Source organism: Alosa pseudoharengus, unplaced genomic scaffold (assembly GCF_046254945.1).
Source record: "Alosa pseudoharengus isolate Yale_2024_CS ecotype anadromous, Long Island Sound unplaced genomic scaffold, YU_APseudo_1.1 YU_APseudo_1.1_scf_1, whole genome shotgun sequence".
In the NCBI taxonomy this organism is placed as follows: domain Eukaryota; kingdom Metazoa; phylum Chordata; class Actinopteri; order Clupeiformes; family Clupeidae; genus Alosa; species Alosa pseudoharengus.
The window spans coordinates 42,441,631-42,462,228 of NW_027468564.1; the positions used below are offsets into that span (position 1 = coordinate 42,441,631).

General features: G+C 45.0%; 1 protein-coding gene across 1 annotated transcript in view; it reads right to left on the minus strand.

The window, feature by feature from the left end:
• The window catches only part of LOC143142057 (nidogen-1-like), a 39,030-nt gene that overhangs the window by 9,201 nt on the left and 9,231 nt on the right, over positions 1-20,598 (minus strand). Inside the window, exons 3-12 of the mRNA XM_076302768.1 lie at positions 19,477-19,709; positions 18,804-19,204; positions 18,207-18,347; positions 17,041-17,292; positions 16,512-16,712; positions 15,064-15,300; positions 12,741-12,875; positions 10,821-10,949; positions 9,945-10,088; positions 6,057-6,182 (exon numbers count right to left, since the gene is read on the minus strand). Coding sequence (XP_076158883.1) covers positions 6,057-6,182; positions 9,945-10,088; positions 10,821-10,949; positions 12,741-12,875; positions 15,064-15,300; positions 16,512-16,712; positions 17,041-17,292; positions 18,207-18,347; positions 18,804-19,204; positions 19,477-19,709 — 1,999 coding nt within the window. The remainder of the gene's footprint in view (positions 1-6,056; positions 6,183-9,944; positions 10,089-10,820; positions 10,950-12,740; positions 12,876-15,063; positions 15,301-16,511; positions 16,713-17,040; positions 17,293-18,206; positions 18,348-18,803; positions 19,205-19,476; positions 19,710-20,598) is intronic.

Consider the following 20,598-nt stretch of genomic DNA (forward strand, 5'->3'; position numbering starts at 1 on the left):
TCAATAGCCTTGTGCATGAGTTCTCAAACTTTTTCCGACCACAACATTCTACAATGCATGAAGGCCTCCCTGACCTTGTTTTGCGCTACCCTCACCATCTAGGTGGTTACAGTACACTGCCTACTGCTTGCCTACTACTCCTGCAATATAGTAATAAGTTATTATTATCATTATAATTGCAATCCTTCTGTAGGCTACATGGAATTCGTTCAATGGGATGTAATGTGAAACAATGTTAAATGGCCTATTTTCAAAGCAGTTATTGTCTGCTCACACACACATAACCTTAGGTTATCGTCATCCTGCTTTGAACACAGTTGTATTATATAGCATTTTAAGCACCACCAGTTTGGGAAAAGCCTGCGCTGCACAAGTGCTGACCTACCGAAATAAGTTCTAATGCATCCGAGAGTTTGGGATTGTCGCGCACTATGCAGAAGGTTACTCTTCAGCTGATAAGGTGTTCCAGAGAGAAGTTGCATGTTCTGTCGCAGACAAATGAATCCATAACACCATGGACGTCAATTCCGCATACTTAGCCTACTGTGCAAATAACTCAAGTCGCTGTTACGTACGGTAGGCTATTTGGAGGTTTCTTTATCTGGTAAGTGAAATCTGCATTTTCCTCTCGAGTTAAACGTGTGCTTGCTTGTGCCAAGGCTATATATAGGCTACCGTAGCCTATTGGTGTTGTGGCATGGCTATGTTGTAAGAATGATAAATTGATATAACGAGGCTTTTGCGCAATAGGCGAAAAAGAGCGGAGATAAACAACAATGCGCTTTTACTGTAGTGGAGCTTACGAGATGGAAACGAAAGGGAAAAGACTTTTAAGATGCCCATTTAAATTGTAGCATAATGCACTCTTGTGTGTTTTAGCATAAATCCGAAATAAGAAGGAGTGTGAGGAGGCTCCTATTAACTGTAAAGAATGCATCTGCAATCTAAACATGAAACACAATCGCTGAAAACACAGCTAAGGTCGGGAGACAAAGCAGCAAATGTGCATCTTGTCTGCAGTCGTTCATTCAAGAGATCAACAGAGTAACGCAAGTAACGAACTCTTTGAAATTTCAGTAATTGTAATTGCGTTACTGGATTTACAAAAATACTTCGTTACATGCTCGTTACCACTAAAAGTAGTGGAATTACAGTAACGCGTTACTTTGTAACTCATTACTCCCAACACTGCTTGTAATAATGCAATGCAACTGTAGTGTATAGTACATAATGCCTATATGTATGTATATCAAAGTGACTAATTTGAGGCTTATTCTACAAGAAAATTAAGTCAAGATGCATTACTCATCATGGCCCATCACCCACATGATAAATAAGTGCATATGTGCATTATACGTCTAACAACATAAACCAGAACAGATCTCCTATTATAACATGCCTAGCAGCTGTGTGCCTTCTGGGTCCATGTCAATGTGTCTGGCTTTGGTGTGGACAAAACAAGACAGGAATGGGTGCCTGAGCTCAGCCACGTAACGTCTGCAGCGCTTATGTGCTGAATCTGTCTGTGAGCCGCAGGCTTCTATGAGTGACTGTGGGTTTGAGGGGAGAGGAGGGGAAGGAAGGGGTGAGGAGGGGAGAGGAGAGGAGAGGAGGGGAGAGGATAAGAAAGGAGGGGAGGAGTGAGGAGGGGAGAGGAGAACAGAGGAAGGTGGTGGTAGTGGTGGTGGAAATATTTAAGTAATTTGTGGTCTGGAGAAATGCTAAAGGAGAGGAGGGGTGGGGGGGACAAGAGACCTTGAGAGTGACAGAGAGAGAGAGGAGAGAGAGAGAGACAGACAGAGGAGAGAGAGAGGGGAAGAGAGAGAGAGATAGAGCAATATACAAGGGAGAGGGAGAGAAAGAGTGAATGAATGAAGATGAATGAAGGAGAGAGGGCCAGAGGAAAAAAAAACAGAAAGGAGAGAAAAGATGGAGAAAAAGACAGCAAGAGAGAGAGCAGAAAGAGAGAAGAAGAAGAAGAAGAAGAAGAAGAAGAAGAAGAAGAAGAAGAAGAAAGACAGAGAGAGAAAGAGGGGGAGGGAGTTGATATCCAGGAGGTATGTCTGTTAAGACCACAGAGCAGACCTACAAGAGCCCTTTGGCTGAGGATGTCCGACCACAAAACAAACAAATAAAACAACAGAGGGGTGAAGGGGCGACACGGAGACAGAAGCTGTCTGTTAACAAGGACAGACGACAGAGGACACAGACACGGAGACAGAAGCTGTCTGTTAACAAGGACAGACGACAGAGGACACAGACACGGAGACAGAAGCTGTCTGTTAACAAGGACAGACGACAGAGGACACAGACACGGAGACAGAAGCTGTCTGTTAACAAGGACAGACGACGACGAGGCCAGAGGGGAAGGAGACCGTGGAGAACGTGGTCAGAGAGAAGAAGAAGTAGAAGAGGAAGAAGAAAAAAGAAGAAAATGACAAAAGAAGAAGAAAATAAGAAGAAGAAAAAGAAGAAGTAGAAGCACTACAAGAAGAAGAAGGAGAAAAAGAAGAAGTAGAAGCACTACAAGAAGAAGAAGGAGAAAAAGAAGAAGTAGAAGCACTACAAGAAGAAGAAGGAGAAAAAGAAGAAGTAGAAGCACTACAAGAAGAAGAAGGAGAAAAAGAAGAAGTAGAAGCACTACAAGAAGAAGAAGGAGAAAAAGAAGAAGTAGAAGCACTACAAGAAGAAGAAGGAGAAAAAGAAGAAGTAGAAGCACTACAAGAAGAAGAAGGAGAAAAAGAAGAAGTAGAAGCACTACAAGAAGAAGAAGGAGAAAAAGAAGAAGTAGAAGCACTACAAGAAGAAGAAGGAGAAAAAGAAGAAGTAGAAGCACTACAAGAAGAAGAAGGAGAAAAAGAAGAAGTAGAAGCACTACAAGAAGAAGAAGGAGAAAAAGAAGAAGTAGAAGCACTACAAGAAGAAGAAGGAGAAAAAGAAGAAGTAGAAGCACTACAAGAAGAAGAAGGAGAAAAAGAAGAAGTAGAAGCACTACAAGAAGAAGAAGGAGAAAAAGAAGAAGTAGAAGCACTACAAGAAGAAGAAGGAGAAAAAGAAGAAGTAGAAGCACTACAAGAAGAAGAAGGAGAAAAAGAAGAAGTAGAAGCACTACAAGAAGAAGAAGGAGAAAAAGAAGAAGTAGAAGCACTACAAGAAGAAGAAGGAGAAAAAGAAGAAGTAGAAGCACTACAAGAAGAAGAAGGAGAAAAAGAAGAAGTAGAAGCACTACAAGAAGAAGAAGGAGAAAAAGAAGAAGTAGAAGCACTACAAGAAGAAGAAGGAGAAAAAGAAGAAGTAGAAGCACTACAAGAAGAAGAAGGAGAAAAAGAAGAAGTAGAAGCACTACAAGAAGAAGAAGGAGAAAAAGAAGAAGTAGAAGCACTACAAGAAGAAGAAGGAGAAAAAGAAGAAAAACACAAAAGGGAAGAAGAAGAGGAATAGGAAGAAGAAGAAGAGGAGGATTTAAAACAGATGACAAAGGTCAAGGGAAAGGTGACAAAGCAGCATACAGTTAAAAAAAAAGCATAAGAGTCAGAGAAACGCTCACTGAAAGAGAACACCTCAAATGCTGGCCCTACAGCACATCCTGACCCAGGAACACAAATGATGCCTCTGTGTTTCTGAGGTTGTAAAAAAGGGGGCATGAAATATGGCTGAGTCAAGGCACACTTTAATTAAGCCACCGTCACAGAGGGGACACCTGGCCTCAAATTAGACCCTCTGAGAGAGAGAGAGAGAGAGAGAGAGAGAGAGAGAGAGAGAGAGAGAGAGAGAGTGGTGTGGAAAGAGATAGAAGAGAAAAAAGAGAGTACAGAACAGGAGAGGAGACAGCAGGGTCCATGTGGTTGACTGCGTGGGTGGAGGGACGGATGTTTTGTGGAGGACAGCAAGAGCTTCAGGGACGCCTAGACATCTAGGAGTCCCTAAAGCACTTCCTCTGATGCACTGTCGAAATAGGAGCAGCTGTGATCCCATATCAATAGAGTGCTTAATTAAATAAGGCTCTTATTGTGCTCAATGGACACACCTTTGGTCCCCGAACTGTGCCACATCCTCATTGTACTGGTTAGAATGTGTACTGCACTATTTTGGTTTCATTAGTGTGCTTTATGGGATTTAAGCATGGCCAGGAGGAGGAGATGAAACAGTATACATACTGCATACTATGAGAGATCAACTCCATACCTGTTCAAGCCCCAGTAATGACTGAACTGCAATTAAGTATGCAATGAGTAAGTGTTTATTCAGCCACGCTTCAATTTGTTTTTTGTCTTTTTCTTCCTCTGTCTTCCTCTTCCTCTGTCTCTCTTCCTCTTTATTTTCAGTCTTCCTCTCCTTTCTTCCTTTTCTCTCTCCTTTCATTCATTCTTTCTTTCTTTCTTTCTTTTCATCAGAGGGATACTCCACCTCAAGCTGATTCAACATGGCCTTAGTAACACCAGGGCCAAAAGTTCACATTCCAGCGCAAACCACGCTGTGATAAAAAACCTGTTCCTTCACTCTGGTGTCAATTGATCAGCCGCACGTTTGTGATATGTGTGTTTGTGTGTGAGTGTGTTTGTGTGTGTGTGTGTGTGTGTGTGTGTGTGTGTGTGTGTGTGTGTGTTTGCGCGCATGTGTTGTTTGTCTGTGTGTGTGTGTGTGTGTGTGTGTGTGTGTGTGTGTGTGTGTGTGTGTGTGTGCATGTCTGTGTGTGTATGTGTGACATTCTCTAGTTTAACACAGTTAGTTACACTCCTCTTACTGGCATACAGAGCAATGTGGAACTCCCCCCCCCCACACACACACACTCCTTCTCATCCAGATCGCCTGTTTCTCTGACTGCTACAAATTACACTCTAGCCATGAGCCTGTCATCGCTATGTCCTAACAGAGGACAAATCATTGGTCAGGTGACCACTGAGCTCATGTAAACCTCTACACATTGTAAACTATTTGTACGGGCATATGACAGAGGCTTTGTTTAACACGGCCCCAACATGGTTACATAATCTAACAAAGAGATGATAGTTTATACAGGGGGTTTGGATGTATTTGTTTCCTGTGCTGAGCTGAGGGAGTGGACAGTGGGGCAGTTAGAGGAGTGGACTGAGAGTATGGGTGGACAGTGGGGCAGTTGGAGGAGTGGACTGAGAGTATGGGTGGACAGTGGGGCAGTTGGAGGAGTGGACTGAGAGTATGGGTGGACAGTGGGGCAGTTGGAGGAGTGGAGAGAGCTGGAGAGAGAGAGTGACATCTCTTTATCAATCCCTCGCTTTTTTTACTCAGGGGTTCACTACACTGTGCCATTTTTCGCTCTTTCTCTCCTCCTCTCCCTCTCTTTTTATTGATCTCTCTCTACACAGGACGTGGGAGAGGACAGTGATGGGAAGAGAGAGGTCTGCACTGTGTTATACTCATCCTGTTTCAGAATCGTTCTTTCACAGTGCACCAATCTCAGTATATAATATCTGTGTCCCTGTCCAGCATACAACTTCTGTGTGTGTTCTTCTCCCTGTATGTGATATCTGTGCTCCTGTATATATCTACATCTGTGTTCAGTATATAATGTCTATAAGTATTTAATAGTACTGAATATAATTCTGTTCCTGTGCACTCTGGCTCCTGTGGCCAGATGGAGGCGTATTACTTTAGCAGAGTGGGATGTGTGTGTGTGTGTGTGTGTGTGTGTGACGGTGTTTCTCTGTGGTGTGGACATTTCTCTCTATGGGGGGGGGGGGGTAACCAAACCTGCTCACAGCTGCTCCCTGCATCTCTTTCATTCCTCTCTCTCTCTCTCTCTCTCTCTCTCTCTCTCTCTCTCTCTTTATCCATTTCTTTCATACCCATATCACTCTCCCTCACTCTCTTTCTTTTATCCCTCTCTCCCTCTTTCTACTCCCCCCTTCTTGTTCTTAGATCTTTTTCTTTTTTGGTGTGGTCTTCCTATCATATGGTTCTACTCTAAAAACACAGGGCATTTTTCTATCTTCTCCTCTGACTTTCTCTTCTCTCTCTCTCTCCCTCTCTCCTTCTCACACAGACACACACACACACACCGAGTGCTGGAGACTTACCTGATTCGGTTGTGCACTGGAAGCCATCGCCATAGAAACCTGGACGGCACTGGCAGGTGTATGAACCCTGGGTGTTGTAGCAGATTGCGTCTCTGTGGCAACGGCCTGGCTGGCATTCATCGATATCTGAATATTTCAGCAGAGAACATTCAGAAAATGAATAAGTCAGTGTTGCAAACCTATATTATGAGATGACAGACAGGAAGTGGGAGTGGGAGAGGAAACCAACACTACAACGCAACACAACACAACGCAACGCAACACAACGCAACGCAACGCAACACAACTACAAAATCACAAACTGTGTTGTCCCTATCTGGCACAGAGATGTGTTAAAAACAACGCAAGTTGTGTTGTTTTCAACACATTCGTTTTAAGAGTGTTGCAGCTTCTTAATCTTGAACATTTTCAACTTTATATACTACGGAGCCCAAGAGGTGTCATTGCAAGATATTTTTGTGTATCGAGAGAACGTGCGCTCATTTTACTAAATCGTGCACACGTTTTACTAAATTGTGCTCTCAATTTAGTAAATCGTGCACAGGATTTAGTAAGACGTGCACACGATTTAGTAAAACGTGCACACGATTTAGTAAATTGTGCGCACGTTTTACTAAATAGTGCGCTCATTTTACTAAATTGTGCTCTCAATTTAGTAAAACGTGCGCACGATTTAGTAAATTGTGCGCACATTTTACTAAATAGTGCGCTCATTTTACTAAATTGTGCTCTCAATTTAGTAAAACGTGCGCACGATTTAGTAAATTGTGCGCACATTTTATTATATTGTTTGCACATTTACTAAATTGTGCGCTCACTTTACAACAATTAAAATGAGAGCACAATTTAGTAAAATGAGCGCATTATTTAGTAAAACGTGCGCACAATTTACTAAATCATGTGCACAATTGACTAAATTGTGCGCACGTTTTACTAAATCGTGAGCACGATTTACTAAATTGAGAGCACAATTTAGTCAAATGAGCCCACAATTTCTGGATATATACCAAAAAATACCTTGCAATGACACCTCTAGGGCTCCGTACTCTTCTATGACAGCTAACTAGATAAACAAGGCATTTCAAGGCATAATCTTTGGTCTTTGGGAAACACTGATCAACATTATTTTTGCACCATTTTCAGATGTTTTCGGAACTAAACAATCAATCAACAAAATTAATCGACAGACTAATCAACTATGAAAATGATCATTAGCTGCAGCCGCAAAAACCTTAGTTAGTTAATGCAATTTCCCATTGCCAACCAACTAAGTTGGTAACAGGTTAGCAACTAACTAACTAACTAACTAACAGGTTAGCAACTAACTAACTAACTAATTAACTAACAGGTTAGCAACTATGGTTTTGGGCAATGCACGCCTGGTTGTGGCCCACAAATGGACGCATTTTAATCCTCTCTCCAGTTCTTGTTTAGCTGAAGGGTCTTACGTTACATTGCATTACGTCTTACGTTTACGTTACCATAATGAGGTTTTGTGAAAAGCAGCATGTCGTCTCTTTATATCATGTCATAAACAGCTGTGAGACACTAATCTGAGAGAGGGGAATATGTTGTGGCGTGAGCATGCTACATTCTCTGTGTTTAGCAAACAAAATGGACACTAATAGCAAAAAAAATGATAACGCTGGAACTAGTTCTGATGAAGTGTGGGCTCTGGGACAAGGGAGTGGACACACTGCAGATGCTAACTGGACGATTTATGAGGGTTTTGTTATAATGTGGTCATCATCATCATCATCATCATCATCATCATCATTGGATGGAATCTGTGTGTTTGAAAAAGCAGGGAAAGTGTGGGGCGGCGGGGATAAAAGAGAGGGGGGAGGAGAGGAGGAGAGACGGAAGGAGGAGAGGAAGAGAGGAGGAGAGGAGGGGGTGAAAGAGGTAGAGACGGAGAAGAGGACAGGATAATGGAGGGGTCTGAGGCTGATGCTGCGGACTGGGTGAGTGTGTGTGTGTGTCTGTGTGTGTGTGTGTGTGTGTGTGTATAGAGAAAGGTTGGTATGTAGAAAGTCATTTTGTGTGTGTGTGTGTGTGGGGGGGGGGGGGGTTCCTGTTCTCAGTGAGACCAATTCCTCACCGGAGGGAATCCAGTGTGTGTGTGTGTGTGAGAGAGAGAGAGAGAGAGAGAGAGAGAGAGAGAGAGAGAGATTATGTGCATATGGGGTATCAGTGTGTGTGTGAGAGAGAGAGAGAAAGAGAGAGAGATTATGTGCATATGGGATATCAGTGTGTGTGTGTGTGTGTGTGTGTGTGTGTATGTGTGTGTGTGTGTGTGTGTGTATGTGTGTTTGTGTATAAGAGAGAGGTTGGTATGTGGAAAGTGATTGTGTGTGTGTTTATATGGGGGAGTGGGGACTCTGATGTATCTCTCTGTGTCGGAGAGGAAGAGTGTATCTGTGCGTACGTGTGTGTATCTGTGCATGTGGGTGTATGCGGAGACCAACCCTCATAAAGAATCCGCAGTAAAGTGATGAATGATTTCCTAAAGGACATGTAAAAACCCTGTTCTGATTCACACAGCAACCTCTGTCTGCTCATGGGAAGATATATAACATATCCCTCTGGCCTTACACAGCACATCCTATAGATATCAAATCCTCTGGCATTTCCTGAGTGTGTGTGTGTGTGTGTGTGTGTGTGTGTGTGTGTGTGTGTGTGTGTGTGTGTGTGTGTGTGTGTGTGTGTGTGCATGTGTGAGTGAGTGAGTGTGTGTGAGTCTGTCTGTCTACTGTATGTTATTTTGTGAGTGTGTGTGTGTTTGTGTGTGTGTGTGTGCTCATGTGCGTGTGCGAGTGAGTGTGTGTGTGTGTGAGTCTGTCTATGTTTTTTTGTGTGTCTGTGTGTGTGTGTGTGTGTGTGTGTGTGTGTGTGTGTGTGTGTGTGTGTGTGTGTGTGTGTGTGTGTGTGTGTGTGTGTGTGTGAGAGAGAGAGAGAGAGAGAGAGACAGCACGCGTACGCGAGAGAGAGTATGTGTGTTTGTGAGGAAATGAATAATGAAGAGAGCTAAGGAGGACAGGGGAAGAACAATGATCCTATGTGCTGTCTGCTATAAATATGAGGGTAAATGAGCTTGTATTGTATGCTCATAAAATGTAGGTTGTTTTATGTTATATAGGTTCTTTAGGCTGCGGGTCACTGTGTTCGCTCTCTGCGCTCGTCCCTGCATCCTGAGCAAACATCCGTAAGGCCGATCTCAGGGCGAAACGTCAACATGACCCCGCGACCCCGGAGTATCGGAGCGGGAGGCCTGGTGTTTTCTCTCTCTGGGCGACCCAATGATAGGGGGGACAGAGAGACCCTCACGTGCATATGGTTTCTCTCATGCAGAGTCACTTATACACACACTCTCATTTACCCTCTCTTGTTAAGGTACACACACACACATACACACACACACACACACACACACACACACACACACGCGCACACACAATGACACACAGTAGACACACAAAGTAGACAAAGTAGACAAACACAGACCCAGGCACTTATCCTATCTCTCTGGCATGCAAACATAGGCCTACATTATACACACACGGCATGCTTGTCTCTCCACAAACACACACTCTGTCTTTCTGTCTCTCTTAAACACACACACACACACACACACACACACACAGACACACACACACACACACACAAACACACACACACACACACACACACATACATACACACACACACACACACACACACACAGACACACACACACACACACACACACACACACACACTGACACACACACACACACACACACACACACACACACACACACATACACACACACACACACACACACACACACACACAGACACACACACACACACACACACACACACACACACACACACACACAGACTGACCCCTGCAGGACCGTCCGTCTCCTTGGTAACCAGGCAGGCAGGAGCAGATGTAGTTGGATCCGCCGCTGTAGCTGCAGCGCGCCCTCTCAGCCAGGTCACAGTCATGGGAACCACGCAGACAGTGATTCACCGCCCGCTCCACCTCTACATACAGGCAGAGAGAGAGAGAGATGATGGAGAGATGGATGACAGAGGGAGGAGAGAGAGAGATGGAGGTGGAGAGAGAGAGATGGAGGAGAGAGGAAGAGAGAACGAGACAGAGAGATATAAAGGCACAAAGAGAAAGAGAGATGTGTGGGGAGAGAGAGAGAGAGAGAGGGAATGAGAGAGATGAGGGGATGAAGAGAGGGAGAGAGGGAAGGGGTGTAATGAAAGAGAAAGAGATGGACATGGAGAGAGTTGGAGTGAGGGAGGATGAAGAGGGACAGGGAAAGAGAAGAAGAAACGTGAGAGAGGAGTTAGAGAAAGAGAGGGATAGAGAGAAGAGAGAAGGAGGAGTGCAGAGAGGAGTGTATTTAGAGGGCAAGAGAAGGAGAGGGAGTTGGAAAGAGAAGGAGTAGAAACGAGTTGCAGAGACAATCCAGATAGAGGAAAACGCAGAATGGTCAGTGAGATATACGCTGCTCTTATCTGTGTTCAACACAAAACAGAAACATACATACTGACAGATTCCTGTATCTCTCTCTCTCTCTCTTCTCTCTCTATCTCTCTCTCAATTGCCAAAGCAAAACATTCAAACATAAGGTTTACTAGAATACATGGAATACAATATATGGCAAACATATCCCCTCTCTCTCTCTCTCTCTCTCTCTCTCAGTTACTCACTCACACAAACACACAGTGTTAACTGTTAAGCGTTGATTACACAGTACGTACCAACACAGGTCCTTCCATCACTGGCAAACTGAAAGCCGTCCATGCACTCACAGCGGAATGTTCCGGGCTGATTGCTGCAGATAGCGTGACGGCCGCAGATCTGAGGAGTTTCCCTGCACTCATCAATGTCTACAGGATAGAGGGAGAGAGAGGGGGACAGAAAGAGAGAGAGAGAGAGATAGAGAGATGAAAGATGGAGAAAAGAGACAGATATGAAATATCAAATCATTAGATATAAGAGAGTTGTATGTGTTTGTTTGCCATCACATCGCAAGTCTAAAGGAGCTCTGAACAAGGAGCAGAGATATTTCCTATTCATCTTCAGAGCAGGAAACGCTAAAGACTCCAAATGAGGGAGAAACTACACTGTTCTTGAAGATTAGAAATCGAGGGCTCCTTTGAACATTCTGACTCCCCCTGCCCTGCTCCCAAGAAGAAGAAGAGAAAGAAAAGGAAATCAAAAAGTGATATTATCTCCTCGTGTACAATAGCCAATCGTCCACCAACCACAGCTCACAGCCAGCAGGCACCATGATTAGACCAGAAGACACAGGGTCTTTTCATCATTCTACATCTCATGATCAAAACTCTCTTTCTCCTCCTCTCTTTCACTCTTCCCTTTGTCCTTTTTCCTCCTCTATCTCCTCATGATCACCTCTCCTTTTCTTGTGGTAGATGACCATTACTTCTTTCTTTCTCTCTCATATAAACAGATACCATGATGAAATGTTTTCTTTTCCTCTCTTTCTCTCTCTCTCTCTCTCTCTCTCTCTCTCTCTCTCTCTCTCTCTCTCTCTATCTCTCTCTTTCTCTCTCACACACACACATTTGCTTTGCATTAACGACTCTCTAGATCCCTTACAGGAAGTTACTATCCCCCTGTCCCTGAAAACAAAACCTCTGGTTGTGCAGGAAGAAGACCCCCAAACCCAACCCAACCCAACCCCAGCATCTCTCTGTCTCCCCCTGAACCCGTGTCCGACTACAGTCTTCCCAAAACACTACCCGGCCAACACCCTCTCTCCGATGGATGTTTGGACTAGGACATCCTTTCCCTCTGCGGCTCCTGTAGCCGAGGAATTTCGTTTTCCTGCATCCGAGGAATTCTCTCATGTCTTCGATTCGATTAGTGTGTTAGGGGGGGGGAAGCTCACGTCCTGCTTAAACACACAAACCAAGCATCTCTGGGCGCCAATGGACAAGACAGTGCATACAGAATGTAGATTGGCTGCCAATAGAAACAAGACCAGGTGCAAAAACACCAGGGGATTGGGGAACCTCACAGGATCAGTACATTAGTATTAAAGTAGCGTGTTTGAACAACTTGTTGGCATTATGTTGGATTATGAGGGAGATACGAAATGTGATAGTAGGGATTATTACAGATATATGAACTGTAATTGTAGAATTATGTTGGATTGTGATGGACATATTATGGAATGGAATTGTGGCTTGTGGAGTTACTTAGTTCAGCTCTGAATCACACACACACACACACACACACACACACACACACACATACACACACACACAGTTCTGGCACACTCATTTCTGAGGAAACTGCAGGGGGATATGCATGATGTCAGGTCCTGTGTGTTTTAATGGGCACTTCCACACTTCAATAACAACCTACACAGAAGAAGTAGCAAACAGCTGCTATGCTCACCAATTTAGGACCAGGAGGAAGAATGTTCACACAAACACGCAAATCTCATAGACACACACACACTCTCTCTCTCACACACACACACACACAGACACAGACACAGACACAGACACAGACACACACACAGACACAGACACACACACACACACACACACACACACACACGCAAATCTCAAACACATACTTACAAACACACTCACTAACAAACAAACATAACCATTACCACCAAACACAAACACTGGAGGTAGCCATACCATAACAGGCGCGTCCGTCTCCGGTGAAACCGCTGGCACACTCGCAAGTGAACTGGGTTCCCTCGCCGGGTCGGCACATGGCGTTGGTATCACAGCCGTGTCTGCCAGTGAAGCAAGGGTTCTCCACCGTCTCACCTGAAACAACCAGCAACCACACGTCAGTCACAGTACAAACAATGCAACACCTATGGGACAGGCTGTCTGGGGGAGTGGATGAGCTTGGCTGTCTTACCATCTGACTGTAAAGAATAGTTTTGAAGTTCAGTATTCAAATTTACATGGAAACTTAAGAAAGTACGAAAGTAGAAAATGAAAAGTACCCATAGGAAGTCTGATTTTTAAGTGAACACAACTCATAGTCATGGTTTACCAAATGTGTGTGTGTGTGTCTATGTGTCCTTGAAGCCATTATCTCCTGACTCTAACAACTTCTGCCAAGTCATTTTCATTTCAAAGTTACAGTGTTTGTATCTAATGATAAGGGGAACCAAGAACTAGAATGGTGCACCTAAAAGGGCCATTTTATCATGTGACAGTGCTTAAATATGATGAAACTGGACTGTCAAATAGGCCCACTGTAGCACTACTACTGGGTCTAAGCTTACATTACATGAATACTTCATTCACATTTTATTTTCTTTTAACAGAATGCCTCACACCGTCACAAAGTATACACATAGCAAGTGACAAAAGAACGTTTTGTCTCAATTGTGGTGATTTGTCTTTGGACAGGCTGTGCTCCAAAAGATGAGAGACTTTCAGACACCAGGTCTCTGGAGTTTGGCTAAACACAGCTCAGTGGAGTCTACCCCCTTCATAAACAGCACAGAGCAGCTGCTTTAATGCTGGCAGCCGTTTGAAGTCCGCTCCCCTCCGGAGAAGCTTACAGGAAACTCTGTACAGATGTCACACACACACACACACACACATAAACACACACACACACACACACACACACACATACCCATGTGCGCACAGTCACTCACATGTGCACCCCCTACCTATTCTGAGCACACACACACACACACACATGCACAGACGCATGCATAGATTTCACTCACCCACCAACTTAAACACTCAAACAATGCTGCCCATTAAGTCCCACACATTTTCACTCTCTTGACCACTAACTCACACACTTCAATGCTTCACTGATGGCTAGTTCCTGCATCACTCATTTACCCAATGCTGGTTAGTAACGCACATTCATTACCTCTTGTACACACACATACACACACACCTCCAGTGTAAAAACCGTGTGCGATCTGGCGGCACTGGCCCTTACTGACCCCTCGTAACCTAGGAGACCTCATGCAGAGGTCAAAGTTCACGGAAGGCATAAGACCCCAAACAGTCCCCGCCTGCTGTTCATCTGGACTCTAACGGAATGCTGCTCCACGCATTACGAGCGAGTCTTTTTAATCTGTATCCCAGCCACGGACACACACAGCCTCAGAGTCATCGCCTCACTCTCTTACAGCTCTCGCCTTTTAGCTGATGCTCTTACCCCGAGCGACATAAAATGTACTAACTACTGTACATAGAGCAGTGTTTCTCAAAGTGTGGTCCGGGGACCACTGGTAGGGTCCGCAAGCTATCTCAAGAGGTCCGCGAGCAAACGTGGTAATTGCAATAGTTGCAATATTAAACCAACTTGGGTGGATGTCAATACACTGGACTGAAATCAGTTGAAACAAACTGAGCTATGGGTTGTGGCTTAATTTGGCCGACTCGAGCTGAACAGAGTCACACTGAATTAAACGGATGGAACCCATGCGGAACAGACAGGAATACCCACACTGGGGCTTTTCACTGCCAACACATCCGATCTCGTTACTATTTTGAGTCTGAAAAGAGCAGAACTCACTGAGTCCCAGTGGATAAAGAGTCCAACCGGATAGAAGACAACTGACCGATTGAACAGCCATGTATACGGTCAATCAGCAACGGCTATTCCGATCAAAGATTCTAGAGCGCTTGAAAAGCACCTGATCGGAATAGAACATACCCCATGTAAACAGATGGCACAGATTTTTCTTAATTGGAGTGACAAAAACCTTGTTGTCCTTGTAAACCCACCTACTGACTCACAGTGGATGGATCTGACCTAGTTACTATTCAGAGTCCAACCGCATAGAAGAAACCTGAGGGAGAGGTGGCTCACTGTGAATGGACCTGACCTAGTCATAGAGGACGACGGGGGGAGAGGTGGCTCACTGTGGATGGACCTGACCTAGTCATAGAGGACGACGGGGGGAGAGGTGACTCACTGTGGATGGACCTGACCTAGTCATAGAGGACGATGGGGGGCGAGGTGACTCACTGTGGATGGAGCCGATCTTGTTGCTCATGGCGTAGCGGATGAGCTGGTTGGCGGCATCGTACATAACGAACACCTGGTCGACGGTGAGCTGCTGTGAGGAGGGGGTCGGCGGGCGCGTGCCCGCGTCGTGCTGGCAGCTCTCGAAGCTGATGGTCTGGCGCCAGCTGTAGCTCAGCGTCTGGATGCCGCCCTCGGCCAGGCTCACCGTGTAGTCGCGCCGCGAGGACGACGTGATGACTGGAGGAGAGGGATGGAGGGATGGAGAGAGGATGGAGTGAAGAGAGAGGGATGGAGGGATGGAGAGAGGATGGAGGGAAGAGAGAGGGATGGAGGGAAGAGAGAGGATGGAGTGAAGAGAGAGGGATGGAGGGAAGAGAGAGGATGGAGTGAAGAGAGGGATGGAGGGAAGAGAGGGATGGAGGTAAGAGAGAGGATGGAGGGAAGAGAGAGGATGGAGTGAAGAGAGGGATGGAGGTAAGATAGAGGATGGAGGGAAGAGAGAGGATGGAGTGAAGAGAGGGATGGAGGTAAGATAGAGGATGGAGGGAAGAGAGAGGGATAGAGGATGGAAACAAATAATAGGACGTTAAAACAAGGACATAGATTCATAAAACAAACAAAGACGTTTAAACTGAAAAGTCCCTGAAAAAGGTTTGATACAGGGAAAAACACAACCATGAGGAGATTCTTTGAGGAGGAGGGGATAAATGTACAGAAAATATGTAATAGAAAATATGTGTAATAAAAACCCATCAGAGACAATTCACACTTCTACATTTTACACAATAGGTGTCTGGGGAAAGAAAGACTTCTCCGGGCGACCATTGAGCTATGGACTGAGAGCATCACAATGGGAGAGCGACCTCTTTGGTGACCGTGACAAGGTCAGCCTTTTAAAGCCGACATCTCGACCTGCTGGCTGACATTCAACACCTATTCTTCCAGAAGCTCATTGACTCTGAAGGCCTCTTTCGTGCATGATTTGGAACCTTCATGGGCCCAGCTTTTAGATCATCTCACCTCTTCCTCATAGCACAGATGACAAACAGATGGGAAACAGAACCTCCTAGGAGGTCACAAGACCCCAACATGTCAACCTTTGACCTTTCCCATGCTGATATGATGTAATAGGAGGATGTAATAGGAGAATCATTTCATAATGATTTATTTGTTGTCAATTTAGACCTCACCTTTTTGGGAATCAATTAACCATCATTTTGTTTCACAAAACCTATGTTTTTTATCATTATTTTATAACTTTCTTATTATTTCTATGATCTGGACTTCGTCCATTTTGAGAATTGACACTTTCGTGTAATATTTTATTTTCCGTTATTCGTTACACATACAACTATAATTTACCTGTTACAAATATATAAATATCTGTAACATATTAATATTATTTCATTTCCATTACAGCAACAGTAAAGAGTCCTCTGGCCTCTCACCATTGCGGCTGTACTGGTAGATCTCGCTGTAGGGTTCGATCTGCACGGTGGCACCGCGGGGCACCTCGGGCACGCGCCCCTCCAGCTGGGTGCTGATGGTCAGGTGGTCGTGCTCGTCGATGCCCTTGAACACCTGCGTGATGCTCAGGCGCTCGCCGCCCGGGTGGAAGGTCACCTCAGCCTGCCGCGTGAACCTGCCACCTGAGGAAGGGAGGGTTAAGAACGAGGGAAGGAGGCAAACACAAAGTGGAGGGAATAAAGCAGACATCCAACACACACACACACACACACACACACACACACACACATATACACATAAATGCACGAAAAGACTCATGAGTCGGTCTTGGCTACACACACACTTATCTATTACCAACCAAGTCAAAACATCTAAACATCTTCCACAGTGAGGCTACTCATATAACGGTTCTCATAGGCCGACTGATTCAGGACAAAGGCCCATGCAAATCTCTCTCTCTCACACACACACACAAACACACACACACACACAAACAAAAGACTCTCTTACCGATGAGGCTGAAGCCGTTCTCGTAGTCCGGCTGCTCGAGGGCAAAGGCCCATCCGATGGCGCCCCCGAGCGAGGCCAGCGGCTGCAGGGAGGGCCCCAGGCCGGCCGGGATGGTGCTGATGGCCACGTAGGCCCGTCCGTCATTGGCCACCACGTACGAGTGCAGCTCGTTGCTGGCGAACTCCAGTGGCGATGGCGAGCCGCCGACAAACACGCGGCCCGTCACTTTACCGTTCATCCTCTGCGGCTTGCCTGGTGAGGGAGAGAGATGGAGGGAGGGAGGAAGGGAGGAGAGATTAAAACCAGAGGGATGAGAAAGAGGGACATAAGTATAAAAGAGAGGGATGAGAAAGAGGGACATAAAAGAGAGGGATGAGATGAAGGAATAAAAAATGGAGAAATAAAATAAAGGAATGACTAACCACAGGTGTTTAAGTGCATTTGACTATTTGCTTTTAGAGTCTTTTAGAGTGTTTAATCGGAACGTTTTCTGGTTTCCATGGAGTCTAATGTACTCTACTGCTGACTACTAATTCCATTCTGACTTTTTTTTTCTGTTGGGAAGGATGCCAGCAGAGTTAATAGCACCCCTGTAAGGGACGACAAAAGCTCATTAAACTGACATATGTCTTTACTGTGACTTTATAGGGGGAAAAAACCTATGAGCAACCGACCACCTTCCTACCAAACAAAACATAAACAACTATAAACAAACACATGTGTCATTTACCCTACAGAACCTTTAGAACATGGTGGATTAGGCTTCCTAGAATGTATACACATGCATCACTACATTCAAGGTTGCATGACCTTTTACTATCTTAACAGGAAAGATAGGAAAGTTCCAACTGCACAAGACATAAACAAAAGCAAATGTCATAAATGTTATTCCTAGCTACCGTGCTTGTGGCATATGGTGGGTTTGTGGTTGTTTGAATGTATTCTGGCATATATGATCTACTGCTGACTTGAGCAAAGCTGTTAGCCTGTTAGCAATTCCAATCAGATGTGTTCTCTCACCTCCCCACCTTCACGCACAGTCTGTAAACACGCTGCATTGTAATTACACTCATATTGAATACCACGGGTGGTCCTTTAATAATCTGGATTATGGACTACTAAGGAGGGGGGCAGCATGGTTAGCGGCTTGGTTATGCGTTCCTCACCCTCGGCCACGCAGTCTCGGCCGTCGCCATAGTAACCGGGCCGGCAGTGGCAGCAGTACCCGCCGGAGTAGTCTCGGCAGTCGGCGAAGCTGGAGCACTTCTGCCAGTTGTTGGCACACGTCTCATAGTTGTAGGAGAACACTATGGGGGGGGGGGGGGGGACAGAGAAGGGGCACAAACGGCGTATGAGCAAACAGCATGGAACTGGCACGACTGGAAAAAATACAGCTGTCTCTCTGATCCACAGTAATACCAGGATAATTACAAAAGTTAATCAACCAAAGTTAATGACCATTAAATTAATGCTAAGGTCCTTTTGAAAATGTTGATACTGTCATACAATATGTATACAATATATATACTTTATATACAATACATATATATATATATATATATATATATATATATATATATATATATATATATATATATATATATATATATATATAGTATATACCACAACTGTTGCATGCATAATTGAGTTAACCCACCACCCAGTATTGACCTTCTGATGACTGGGCCATAATTCAGGATTCATGGGATCCAATTCAGAATTCATGTTTGCACATTAGCTTGTTTTGAGACAGACTGACTCACCATCCACATCCAGGTCATCTGCGTCCACCACCACCACCTGGGGCCTGCGGGGTTCCGGCTGCTTTGGTTCTGGGTAAACGGGCTTGGAGTCGGTGGGCTCGGGGTACATGGGGAACTGGACCGGGTACACGGGCTGCGCCCGGGTGGGCGGCACCGGGGGGAAGGGGCTCTCCGGGGTCTCGTCCTCGTCATCGTACTCGTCATATGCGTCCGTCACGGTCTCGTAAGGAGGGTTGACGGGGGGGTACTGGGGCCCCCTCTCTGGGGTGTCGGGGACCAGCACACCGGGGACGGACTCTTCGGGGGACAGGTGTTCGACCTCGCCCGAGTGGATGGAGGTGAAGAAGGGGGAGGTGCCGATCTCGTAGACCCACACGCCGCGACGGCCAGAGTTCGTCTTCCTGGGTGAGGCAGAGAGGGAAGGAAAGGGACATTACGAACTTGTGGGGAAGAGGTTTGTTTTCGCTATAAAGATGACACACTTCAAAATATCAGTAAACTTGTTTTGGTGCCTAAACTTATCAACCACACACATTTTGGTCTCAAATAAGAGAAAGCAACTCGACTTATGAAACTATATCTTTGGGGGCATAGATCTAACATAAACAGATGACTGGAAGCGTACATCATAGTCTCAACATCCACAATCCAAAAGAACCGGTTGGGCACTTACTTGGTCAACTCCTGGATGGACACCTCGTCGTCAGTGGTGACGCGGTAGTAATCGCCCTGATTGGTGTTCCAGAACCAGCCGGCCACCTGGCCCTGGTTGAAGCCCACCTCCAGTGGCTTGCTCTCGCCCTCTATGGTTGTGGAGTGGAACTGCAGGCCGTCTTGCGGGTATAGCAGGATAGCGTAGGAGGCCGACTCCATGGAGGCCACCACCAGCTGGAACGTGTTCCTCTGCTAAGGATGCAGACAGAGGGTTTTTTTTTTTTTTTTTACATAGGCTACGTGTTGAAGTTTGTTTGTTTAAAGGAGGGGTTTCGGACTGTGGTTTGGCGATAGGATCTATACAGTTTGTTTATAAGTCCTCACATATCCTTAGACTTATGGCACTGTGATTACAGCAAAGCGTCTGGGTTCCTTCCAATCCCAATAGCACATAGACTAACAAACAAATGGGAAATGATATGATCGACCATTTGTTTTTTTTATAATCTTGACTAACAGGATGGTCTACTTACTAAAGTTTAGATTAGAGTGTGCTTTCATATGCCATGTAGGCTACTTAATAAACCGATCATTACCGTGTATTATACATTAGGGTATGTTTTAAGAAACAGACCTTGGAGTAGGGTAGTTATTAGGATGTAAAGTCATTGGAAACACTTGAAAAGTACAAAGAATGATGTATCTTGTGTAAATAAAGAGAAATAAGGACTCTTAAGTCAGCTAAAAGGAGCCATCTACAGTGTGTTTACTGGTCTTCCATTATTCTTTGACCAGAACCATATGGCAGGCACTGTGTCTCTGGCACGACTATGCATTTCACAAACTTTAAATCACACACAGAGATAAACAAATGCCTGCTGCCTTCACAAAAGCGCTCTAAGTCAATTTAGATAAAAGCCTTTTGGGGGCTTTCAAAGAAATATTCATGAGACAGGATCTCGTTAAAGCTCTTGAGAGCTGGCCCACCTTCTCCACTGCAGGTGGCCCACTTGACAGTAAAGCTAATACCACCTTTTGCCACGACGGCAAACACCAGCTTATCCTGACAGTGACTTACAGTGGCGTGAGAGAGTAAACATTTTATCAGTGCTTATGCTGCAACGAAACAGATGCTTTGACA